The sequence below is a fragment of the Rhodnius prolixus genome, unplaced genomic scaffold (assembly GCF_049639745.1).
Source record: "Rhodnius prolixus isolate KJV_2025 unplaced genomic scaffold, Rpr scaffold_13, whole genome shotgun sequence".
Classification (NCBI taxonomy): Eukaryota; Metazoa; Arthropoda; class Insecta; order Hemiptera; family Reduviidae; genus Rhodnius; species Rhodnius prolixus.
The window spans coordinates 8,399,466-8,412,300 of record NW_027411583.1 but is presented as its reverse complement, the minus strand read 5'-3'; the positions used below and the strand labels follow the sequence as shown (position 1 = coordinate 8,412,300).

General features: G+C 33.5%; 1 protein-coding gene across 1 annotated transcript; it reads right to left on the bottom strand.

Annotated features, from left to right (window-relative positions):
• Positions 1–315: 315 nt before the first annotated feature.
• LOC141448078 (pre-rRNA 2'-O-ribose RNA methyltransferase FTSJ3) lies at positions 316–12,684 on the bottom strand. Its single transcript, XM_074116146.1, has 15 exons — positions 12,474–12,684; positions 12,244–12,396; positions 11,991–12,137; positions 11,421–11,584; positions 11,050–11,343; positions 10,698–10,961; positions 9,966–10,133; positions 8,379–8,524; positions 8,221–8,294; positions 4,451–4,659; positions 3,460–3,763; positions 3,105–3,325; positions 1,647–1,834; positions 1,359–1,549; positions 316–1,082 (listed from the first exon to the last, which is right to left on the bottom strand). Exons 1-14 carry the CDS (start codon positions 12,538–12,540, stop codon positions 1,366–1,368), a joined length of 2,583 nt encoding a protein of 860 aa, XP_073972247.1. The 5' UTR covers positions 12,541–12,684; the 3' UTR covers positions 316–1,082; positions 1,359–1,365.
• Positions 12,685–12,835: the final 151 nt, after the last annotated feature.

Here is a 12,835-nt window from a genome sequence, read left to right as displayed (position 1 = left end):
TATCGTTTAGTTTTAGGCTGTCTACGTGCAGATTATGTAGTCTAAACCGTGAGCTAGATGTAACACGATTACATTTTATAATTATTAGAAATAATCGTCAATCGTAGTTTACACAAAATGTAGATTCTAGATTTCGCCGCAGATATTTCTCTTTAATTACACACTATACCTAAAGCTGTTATTATTAATTTAAACTTTTTTTTGTGCCAACAATAAATGATGCACCTTAAGCTTCCATAAATCAACTTTTTTCTTAAGGGAATATATATTTATTGAAATTAAATCAATTGTGAGATAAAGTTTTAAATAAATAAGTTGTAAGATAAAATAAACTTTTATTTTTTGGAATATTTTGATAACATTAAATTGTAGGTTAAATTTATTTTCGAAAAGCCACAGTTGCATCTTGTACTACTGACGATGCATTCGACCTCCTCAAATCACATTTTAGGCAATGATTCTCGCCACCAGACAATATTCCTTCTTGCTCTTGCGAATGATGGTAGCAGCAATTCCATCTATCTTCAACTTGAGTCTCCGCCTGCAGTTCCTTGAACTTGAGCCCACAATTTTTTTTTTTTTTTTTTTTGTCAGCAAGTTCTGCTGCAATTGATTGGGTGAATGTAATTAAGATTGTGCGTACGAGATTGTGTCAAATTGTGAAAAATTTTTCCACCCCCCCCCCCAAAATTATGAAGTTTTTCCTTTGTTATCCAATACGAGAAAACAAATTTCTAATGTGCATACACTCACTAAGATTTTCTCTTACTTCCATTTTCCAGATTCTAACCAATAGATTTACTTCGAGCTCACAATTTTAATAAAATGTTTAAATTTTTACAAAAATGCCTCAAATTTTAAAACTAGGAATTGCTTCTTGTGATTTTCCGTTTTCGAGATATTTTGTTCGTACACAGATCAATTTTCTAAAAAACACTTTTTTTTTCTTTTTTTTTTTTTTTTTTGAACTCAAAACGGATATTCCGGCGTAAATTCAAAATTAGAAAATTTAACGTGATCACAGCTTTTTACAGTAAGAGAAAGTGAATTAAGAAATGTTAGTCCCGAATACAGTTCACCATCTGAAACACAAATATATTTCATTTTAGCAACTTTTCTAGCTTTTATCTTATTATGTAAACATTTTCCATTATTAAAAGTCTTATGTGAGCCCTCACCATACTCTCCTTACAGGTTTAAAAGAATACAACTTTAAAGGTTTAGCTAGTAAATAAATAGATACGAAAATGGGGCTCAGAATTGACCTAAACTTAATACTTGTCACTTAATTTGAAACTTGCAACAGGAGAAATACAACATCCACATTGCACGCCAAATCTTTTTCAACAAATACTGACCTTTCTCTTAATTCTTCTTCCGTTTTCCTTTCCCCGTCTCCTTACTCCGTTTATCCTTCTTCATTCTAGGATCTACGACCCTGTATCGACCCTTAACTCCTGGCGGACGTCTCATTCTCTTGCCGCTGGTATGTTTCTTCGACACAATATAAGTAATCTCTTTTTTTGGACCCTTAGCTTTTTTGTACAATCTGTCAAAAAAAAATAGCAAAAGATTTTACATAGTTAACTTTTATTTTTAGGAAAACTTGGTTCTTTACTTAAAAGAACAAAAACACCAAAACTAACTTCTTTATCTGTCTAGCTTTTTCCTTTTCAGAAACGTCTGGATTTTCCATCATACTTTCTAGCTTCTTCTTGGCACGTTCCATCGCTTTAACTGCCCTCTTCTTTTTCCTCGCCTTAGCTTCAATTACCTTCTTTATTGGTCTAGTATTAATTTCATGGTATTTCTTCTGGTACTCTTCTACCAGTTCCTGCAGAATGTGAATGATTAATTAACTATTGGGATTACGTGTTGGATAATTTTTAATCTTAAAAAAAACGAATAGAATTGCAATGTTTGTATCTTTGTTCTAGTTATTATTAATTATTTTTGAGCGAAGACTATCTTCTATTACCCTTTATTTAGAGGTAATGCAATTAGTCTTCCTAAATTACGTTCATTTTGGTGATAACTATACATTTCTATTTCCTACGTGCACTCTTTTGCGTTATTTTACATACTTATAACAACAATTAGGATGATGGCAGAATACGAGGTGTGGCTATTAAATAACGAGACTGATGCTGCTATACAACGACCGACAGCTGTGCAGCATAAAGCCTTTTCTTTCGATTGCAGCGTCTCACGTAGAGACATCTGTCTGATCGGAACTGTCGTTTGTGTAAGAGGTGTTAGTTTCGTTTTGCCGGAAAAACATGTGATACTACACAATGTAGTAGAGCAACGAATTGTCGTGAAATTTCACATCAAAACTAGGTAATACCGCTATTGAAACTTATCTTTTATTAAAAGAAGTTTATGGCGATGAATGTTAATCACGTGCGCAAGTTTTTGAGTGGTTCAAGCGTTTCCAAGATGGCCGAGAAAACGTCGGAGATGATGACCGACCGGGTCGCCCTTCCACGTCCAAAACGGATAAAAAAATCGATTATAATTAATCAACATTACTACCGGTGAGGTGCTTGCTCAACTCCGTGAAAGAGTAAGGAAAAACGTCCCGATTGGGGTGGAAGAACAAATCACGGGTTCTCCAACGCAAGACAACGCGCCAGCTCACACTGCATTGTCTGTCAAGACGTTTCTAGCCAAGTACAACATCCCAGTTTTAGGCCATCCGCCTTATTCGCCTGACCTGGCCCCATGTGACTTTTATCTGTTCCTCAAAGTCAAATCTGCATTAAAAGGGACACGATTTCAGTCCGTTGAAGCTGTGAAAGAAAAAGCGGTACGCTTCATGCAGGAGCTCACAGTAAAAGACTTCCAGCACTGTTTCCAACAATAGTAAATTAGCATGGAGCATTGTAGGGATAGGGGAGGGGTATATATTGAAGGTGATAATAACTAAATATGTTTAAATTTAAAATAAAATGTTTTGCAGCAATAGTCTCGTTATTTAATAGCCACACCTTGTAGACATATACATAAAATATTGAACCACTCCTTCTGGAATTGATTTACAACATAATGTGAGGCACACCTGTAAGACGGTTGCTGAAACACTTTTGAATTTAAACACTCACCTTAGGAACCGGAGCTTCTTTTCTCATATGCTTCTTTTCATCATCAAGAAACCAATCAGGCAGCTTTTCATCATTAAAAGCAAATCTGTTCCATCCAGAATCCACGACATCCCTTCTTGTTTTCTTGGAATTCGCTATCATTGCACCCAGTGCCAGTTCTTCTTCGGTAAGCCGTTTTTCTTTCTTTTTTCTCTTCTTTTCCTTTTTCACTGCTTCGAGATCTAGGAAAGAAAAGGTAATTAATATTCCCTTATTAAAGGCTTGAGAATTTTAAATCGTATTTTTCTACTTCCTTCTTAAGTTGGTAAGAGGAAGCAGCAATAGAAACGGAAATAGTAAAAATATTTCTATTTACCTTCATCTTCTTCTTTTACACCAGCATTTTGCGAACTATAATCAAATTCATAATCAGAATCAGAGGAATCTGTATTTTCGTTCGGTTCGTTCACACTTTTGGTATTCTGTACATTTCCACTTGAACTAATTATATTTTCTTTATCATCTTCTTCATCTTCGCTGTCTTCTTCTTCTTCTTCTTCTTCTGATTTAATATCCACATTTTTACTGATAACTTTACCACCTTCTTTTTCCACTGATTTTGCCATTTCGTCCAATTCAAATTCTTCATCTTCCTCTTGATTTAAATCTTTAAATGCATCCTACAAAAGAAAATGAGAAAAAATATGATTAGGATAAAGAATTATTATTAAAAATGCGTTTAGAACAAACGGAAAACCACTGGAACAAAAAGACTACAAATATTTAAAAGCATTAATCTCAGTTGGCAATGGTTAACATCAGAATCAGTTGATTAAAAATCTATCAGCACAAGAGAGGAATAAAAAGAAAGAGATCTGAGTTTATGACGCCAAGTACGTCTAAGTCCCGTACATCTGGATGTACGTCATGGGCCCTTACGAAAAGCTGTAGTAACTGTACCAATAAAAATAGACGGAAATAAAAATAACTCCGAAGAATAAAAGATAAAACAAAATGAACTGTGTTAGAAACACCAAAGTTAGAAATAATTTGTGATGTGAACCAATAGCCGTATGAATTATGCGAAAACATGCACGATGGTTTCACTCATAACACACAAATAGAAGAGACTAGACTTTCTAAAACAACGTACGGGTCTAGGAAAGAGACCAAGGGGGAAATAAAAGAATGAATAAAAGGGCAATGTTTAAGTGAATGTTCATCAACCATGTCAAGTCAATGAATGGCAAGAGAAAGAGGAGGACGCGTGGCGCCTTTCTTGTAAATCTTCGAATGCGCAAGTAGCAGAAGTTGAAGATAAATAAATAAATAATTTATTGAAACTACAAATTTATAGCAAAACATACTTTTTCGAACCAAAGCTGAGCTTTCTGCATACGTTTCACTTCTCTATCTCTGGGATCCAGGTCGGTCAACAGCGGGTTTTGGTCTGCCAAATCATCATTATTTTCAGAATCCGAGATACCTTCTTCGTCTTTAACATCATCCTTGAAAGTAACCCGCTTTTCTGTTTTAATCTTCTTCTGTACTGGTTCGGTTTCTTCTTCATTTAATCCTAAATTAAAGTTATAATATAGAAAATTGTGAATGAAAGAATTTTGAGAAAATAAATTTATCTTAAATAATTAGAAAAATATACAAATTTTATAATACATTTTTTAACGGAATATATGCTTTAAAAAAGATGTACAAAGAAGAAGTGGACTCTCCTCTTAATCAGGGAGATTTCATACGAATACGTGGTTCACAGTGGGAGATATAGAACGGCCATAATTTTACAGAATTTCATGACCCACAAAATTTTCAACCCTTTATATCTTCTACCTTTTTAGATCTCTGCACAAAATAACAACAGCTTATAATTGAGAAAAACAAAGTGTACAAGAGAACAAAATTTCATATCAATACGTGTTTCACAGTGGGAGATACAGAACGGCCATAATTTTACAGAATTTCATGACCCAAAAAATTTTCAACCCTTTATATCTTCTACATTTATAGATCTGTGCACAAAATAACTATAGTTTATAATTGAGAAAAACAAAGTGTACAAGAAAACAAAATTTCATACGAATACGTGGTTCGCAGTGGGAGATACAGAACGGCCATAATTTTACAGAATTTCATGACCCAAAAAATTTTCAACCCTTTATATCTTCTACATTTATAGATGTGTGCACAAAATAACTATAGTTTATAATTGAGAAAAACAAAGTGTACAAGAGAACAAAATTTCATATCAATACGTGTTTCACAGTGGGAGATACAGAACGGCCATAATTTTACAGAATTTCATGACCCAAAAAATTTTCAACCCTTTATATCTTTTACCTTTTTAGATCTCTGCACAAAATAACTATAGTTTATAATTGAGAAAAACAAAGTGTACAAGAGAACAAAATTCCATATCAATACGTGGTTCACAGTGGGAGATACAGAACGGCCATAATTTTACAGAATTTCATGACCCAAAAAATTTTCAACCCTTTATATCTTCTACATTTATAGATCTGTGCACAAAATAACTATAGTTTATAATTGAGAAAAACAAAGTGTACAAGAGAACAAAATTTCATACGAATACGTGGTTCACAGTGGGAAATACAGAACGGCCATAATTTTACAGAATTTCATGACCCAAAACATTTTCAACCCTTTATATCTTTTACCTTTTTAGATCTCTGCACAAAATAACTATAGTTTATAATTGAGAAAAACAAAGTGTACAAGAGAACAAAATTCCATATCAATACGTGGTTCACAGTGGGAGATACAGAACGGCCATAATTTTACAGAATTTCATGACCCAAAAAATTTTCAACCCTTTATATCTTCTACCTTTTTAGATCTGTGCACAAAATAACTATAGTTTATAATTGAGAAAAACAAAGTGTACAAGAGAACAAAATTCCATATCAATACGTGGTTCACAGTGGGAGATACAGAACGGCCATAATTTTACAGAATTTCATGACCCAAAAAATTTTCAACCCTTTATGTCTTCTACATTTATAGATCTGTGCACAAAATAACTATAGTTTATAATTGAGAAAAACAAAGTGTACAAGAAAACAAAATTCCATATCAATACGTGCTTCACAGTGGGAGATACAGAACGGCCACAATTTTACAGAATTTCATGACCCAAAAAATTTTCAACCCTTTATATCTTCTACCTTTTTAGATCTGTGCACAAAATAACTATAGTTTATAATTGAGAAAAACAAAGTGTACAAGAGAACAAAATTCCATATCAATACGTGCTTCACAGTGGGAGATACAGAACGGCCATAATTTTACAGAATTTCATGACCCAAAAAATTTTCAACCCTTTATGTCTTCTACATTTATAGATCTGTGCACAAAATAACTATAGTTTATAATTGAGAAAAACAAAGTGTACAAGAAAACAAAATTCCATATCAATACGTGCTTCACAGTGGGAGATACAGAACGGCCACAATTTTACAGAATTTCATGACCCAAAAAATTTTCAACCCTTTATATCTTCTACATTTATAGATCTGTGCACAAAATAACTATAGTTTATAATTGAGAAAAACAAAGTGTACAAGAAAACAAAATTTCATACGAATACGTGGTTCACAGTGGGAGATACAGAACGGCCATAATTTTACAGAATTTCATGACCCAAAAAATGTTCAACCCTTTATATCTTCTACCTTTTTAGATCTGTGCACAAAATAACTATAGTTTATAATTGAGAAAAACAAAGTGTATAAGAGAACAAAATTCCATACCAATACGTGCTTCACAGTGGGAGATATAGAACGGCCATAATTTTACAGAATTTCATGACCCACAAAATTTTCAACCCTTTATATCTTCTACCTTTTTAGATCTCTGCACAAAATAACTACAGCTTATAATTGAGAAAAACAAAGTATACAAGAAAACAAAATTTCATACGAATACGTGGTTCACAGTGGGAGATATAGAATGGCCATAATTTTACAGAATTTCATGACGCAAAAAATTTTCAACCCTTTATATCAGTGGTTCTTAACCTTTTCATAAACGCGGAACACAATTATATGTATATATTTTTCTTGCGGAACACTAACATTAAATAATTTGAAATTCGGTATTTAGCAAGAACTTAAAATTAAATTCAAATTAAAAAAAAAAGGAACAATTTTTTGTTTTCGTATCTTTCCTAAGTTTCTAAATTTCAATACATTTAAAATTGAAATTTCGCGGAACACTTGGACCATATTCGCGGAACACCGGTTAAGAACCACTGCAGTAGACTCTTGCCTGTTTGATGGGTGACTGGGTTGCTAAAGTACCATTTTTCCATCAAAAATGGCCATTCGCTTTACAAATCGAATGATTAAGTGATTGGCTTGGAACAGTATCACAACACATTTCAGTCCTTAAGTGGACCTTTTGCTGAGATGACAATTCGTGAGGCTTTTAGGCTCCCTTCTAATCTCATTAGTGTCTAAAAAAAAAATGGGAGAATTAGAATCTTTAATCTCCCCTGCAGTTTTCCTAGTGCTTCTTGGAGATTCAGTTTTTCAACTATTCTTGACTCAGTTGGGTCAAGAGATGCCACGAATTTGCCTTACAAACCTTATGTGTTTTGAATGCTTATATTTCCTTTTCTAAAACCTTTTTGGAACCAATAATGTGGAGCACTAACTGACGTAGCATGAGGCATTCTCAACTTTACACATTTTTTGAGCTCAAATAAATTGCTGTAAAATCTTTATTAAAGATAATGCTTCAATATCGCCTACATTTCCAAATTCAAAAATTAAAGTACCAAGTACTTTCAAATAATGAACTTGAATTTCGTTATTAAGGGACCAAATATCAGTGCCACGTTTATATGGACAGTTTATTCAATTAAATGAAAAAAAAAATATATTGTTTTATTAAGTGTTAAATCTTATTTCTTAAATATAAAAATAATAAAAAACTCGTGGCGGTCGGTAATCACTTTTCAGAATTTTCAACATGCTTGGTACATGTATTTTGTTTTTTCTTCTATGTAAAATGTTGTTTTATTTATTTAAAGTGAAGCAATATCAATCTCCTCGTTTCAATTTAAAGCCAGTTTTGTTTTAAATAAAAAGAATTCAAGACTTACCTAACCCTTCTTCATCAGAACTCTCATATTCACTTTCTTCATTTTCACTTTCTTCAGAAGAGTCTTTATAAAATCTGTTGAGAAATTAAAATTATTAAAATAGAGAGAAGGAAAATACAAAACCAAATGGCCAAATTTATAAAACAATATTTACTCACTTGCCAGATTTATCTAGTTTAGCTTTTTCCTTCTCGTAAGGAACATAAGATGACTTATAATTAGGAAAAGGTTCATCCTCTTCGTTTGATTCCACATCACTATGGGCTAAATAATCAGGCGTTTGTTCTTCTACTTTTCGTAGAGCCTTGAGACAAGAAAAATTAATTATTATTATCATAAAGGGACGTAAATATCTAAGATCATTGGCACCCGAAGCCTCAGCACAGAGATTCTCTTGTTGGGAAATTAAAATTATTAAAATAGAGAGAAGGAAAATACAAAACCAAATGGCCAAATTTATAAAACAATATTCAAATCTGTCCAACACTGAACAGAGAGCTGTGAGAGCTTTCTAAGGGTAGGCAGCTGTACTAGCAACCGGGATATCACTGTAGGAGTCAAGTGCTCTGCACTGAACTTATCCCTTCTCCTAAAATATTATGAGTTTACCTAACATTAGGGAAAAGAAAGATTCAAAAAGAATGAGGAAACAGGCAGGAGCACCGAACGTGGTAAACGCTCTCTAGACTGAAGGAGTATAAGATTAAGACGGGCCTTAGCAAAGGAAGAAATTGGGAAAATAAATGGATAAATGGATTTTAGAGTGACTAGCCAAGAAGGATTTAAAAGAGGATATACAGCAAAGAACCTGCTTAAAAACTAGAATTTCCAAAGAATTTAGACTTGCAAAGGTTTGGAATAATTAATGCACGTCAATTTCTGGTACCCTCAATGTAGCTTCGAAACTAGCCAATCTTTTAATAAATCCTGGTAAGAGATAACATCAGCGAGTCTTTCAGAAGATAAGAGTTGAAACTGGTTACATATTGAGGTAGTTGATGGCAGAGTAAGCTGATTGGGACGTGGGCATGGATTTCGATAAGACGGAGCGCTTACCCTTATCTATATTTATTGATAAATAAACTGATAATAGAAAACACAACCAGTAAAAGAGTGAACCAGTTTTCTTGCTTGGGATCAGTGGTAGGAATTAATGAGCTACTGAACATTAACAGAATGAGGAGTGGTAGAAAGTATCAATTGAACCCTAGTGCTCTGGTACAGAAACTTGTATCCCGCAACAAAGAGGCTGGACTCTCTTTCTTCCAGAGTACTACATTAGGCAACCTGAGTTATGAATCAAAGATAACCAAGAAATTACTTAGGACTCTTGACTGAACTCAAAGCAAGAAACTCCGGATTCAGTAGAGGATGATAGTAAAAGAGAACGATCTTGAGACCACTGAAATCACGCTTCTAACCATTATATGGCATGTTAAAATGTGTGGTGATACATAGCGAGGTGGATTATGAAAGAAAGAGTGGAAGACCAAGTGGGCCAAGAGTGAAAGAATTAGGTTGTGGAGATGATTGGAAGAAAACGTGCAAGAGATTCTGCAACTTGAGAGAAAGACCGTATCGTATAGAGGCTGAAGAAAACCACAAGACTTTGGAAATCCTAGGGAATGGATAGATGAATGCTAATTGCCCAGAACCATCTTGGCACGAAAAGAAGAGCAAAATAGACAATGTTTTAGTCGCTAACGCCAGGTTTATCAACTTAAAAGGCTGCCAAATAAAATTACCTTCCCAGATTTGATAGCATCCAAAGCAAACAGAGGTTCCATTGCATCTTCTTCAGTCGGCCCATCATCACCTTTAATCACCATCTTCAAATTGAGTTTCTCTTGCAGCTTAGCTCGTTCTCTGTTGGCACGTTTTCTTTTTCTTTTAAGACCTTGTATTTCTTCAGACTGAAAAAAAAAAACCGGTGAGTAACACTCCCACAAATGTCTGGTTCAAATTGATAATTGGGTTGACATTAACAAGTTGTTGGCACTTTGGAGAGTAACAAAGTTTAAAAAGTGAAACTAACTTTACTTGAAAATTAAAATTCAGTAAAGTTCCTCGAACTGCCTTAAAATGGAATCTCCGGAGAAAATGTTTTAAATGAAATCTAAACGTATTTGTTATATTTAAAAGAAAATCGTTAGAGCCACTTTAAAGAAAGTTAGATTCAAAACAATGAAAAATCGATTCAATAAAGTTGCATTTCCAGATTTTATCTACAACTTTGGTGGCACATCGATGAAATATCGAATTAGAACTTTCAACGATTTTCCATTTTTTGAGTTAAGAGACCACACACACACAGAGAATGTGGATAAAGATATCTATTTGAAAAGCCATTTTTGCTCACTCAAGGGATCGCAAAGCGAGTATCCACGTTGAAAATTTGAAAAAATCGATTTGTGAAAAAGCGAAGATCTACCTAACGTAACAGAAAGTGAAAGAAAAACCAAATTGTTAATATTAACCTTCAAATTATCGATAAGTTTATCAATTTCTTCCAAATCCATTTCATCAGGATCTTTTTTCTCAGCTTCAGAGTCCATATTTTCAGCAATAGGTTTTATTTCCTCTTTATTTTCTGATGGAAACAGAGATTTATTAAGTGCTTTACCCCATGCTAGTAGGGAACGAATATCTTTTCGGCCAAGTACTTTGATATCTTTACAACATTCTTTAATCTCATTTGTAGTTTCTGGATGATTCAAGATTTCATCACTATCTAATTTAATCTGCAATGTAAAATTAAATATTAAGAAACCCTTATCAGACTAATTAATTCGAAAAAAAACAAAGAAGATATAAAAAAGAACAGCTTACACAAGAAGCAATCTGTAGACAACTTAAAGGCTCTTCTGCTTTTATGAATTCTGTAGCAGTTACTGTGTGATAGACACCTCTCAGCTCGGAATAACCTTCAGCTTTAGCTTTCTTTTGTTTTTCTGGATGGAGTAAATTCATTTTATTTAATGTTGGCTCAAGTTCCAATTCTTGGAAGACATATTTTGGATCTAAGAAACGAGCGTCTAACTTGGCCGGAGCTAAATAATATTGGCATACAACGAATATTTCAGCAGATTCATTACGAGAAGCTTGTGGTTTAGTGGCGTGTACCTAAAATTCATAATAAATAATTAAACATTTAGAAACAATAAATAAATACTTGATTAAAAGAAACTTAATGTACTTACCTTCTTAAACAATTGCTTGAACACCCATAGTAAAGGATTATAATCTTTTGATCTGAAAACTTTCGTCACAAACCAACCACCTTGTTTCAAAAATTGGGTAGCCAGTTTGAGGGCACTTAAAGTCAATACAGCTTGTTGAAAAGCATCATGAATCCAATTCTGACCTGTAAAATAAATTTATCTATGTAATAAACATGGCCGGCAGGAAAAAGTACAGATTCCGCTCAATTTTTTTTCTGTTAATCTTAATATAATCCATTAAATATTTTAAAAAAACTTTTTGGAAGGCTTGTGTTTACCAACAGATTACGTGACATGCACGGAGGCGAAAAGTTGCTGTAATAAGCTCCAAGAAACAGAAAATCTAAAGTCTAGCAGCTGGATTCGACCTTTGAGGTCTTCGCGTTGGAATCCAGTATTAGCTAACCAATGAACTAATTACTTACTCAAATAAAATACGGTATATCTCAAATCAAAATTGCCCAGGATACTCTAATCTCGCAAATGCTATTGCGACCTTCGTAACACAATCTTTTCTTCATGCAAAAAAAATATAGAGGCCTAACATACCAACATTAGGTGCACCATCGTTCAATACTACATCAGCTTTCCAAGTTTGTAACTCTTTAGATAGCGAATGTCGACACTTATCTGTAGTTATGTCGCCAATTATGGAAATGCATCCTGGTACAGGCTTTATTGGATATAAATCGACACCTAGGATAGAATAAACAAACTAACCTTACTAATAATCAAGTACAGCTAGAGTAAAAAATCGCTAATTGACTACATATTTAGCGAAAATCATTCATCGCTATATTACCAACGACCACGCTGGAAACTGGCATATTTTGTTTGGCAACTTGCATCCATCCTCCCGGGGCAGCACATAAATCAATTAAAACTTGAGCTCTCTGTAGAAATTCAAATTTCCTATTAAGCTGGATCAGTTTAAACGCAGCTCGGGAACGATAACCTATAATGGAAAAAATAATAATAATGCAAATAATATTAACTGACAGCATGAAGAAAGATTACATGGTTAATGCATACCTGTCTCCTTTGCCAACTGGTAAAACTTATCCTTGCGCTGTTTTCCAATTTTACTTTTTCTACCCATGTTTTATTTTGCAGATTTCCACAAAAAAATAAATTAAGCCTAGAAAATATTAACACTTCAAGATGAATTAAATGATCAAAGCTGTACTGATTTGCACCATTTTTCACGTGCTATGAGACCGAACCTCTCCTAGGTTATACTTGTAAAAGTTATCTACCAAACAAGGCTTCAGTTGAATAAATTTTATTCGATTTATTTATATTTAAGCCAAAAATGTAAAAACGAAATTCTTTTTCAGTATATTATTGCTAATATTAAAGTTAAGTATAATTTTTGAAGAAACCTAACCACATTA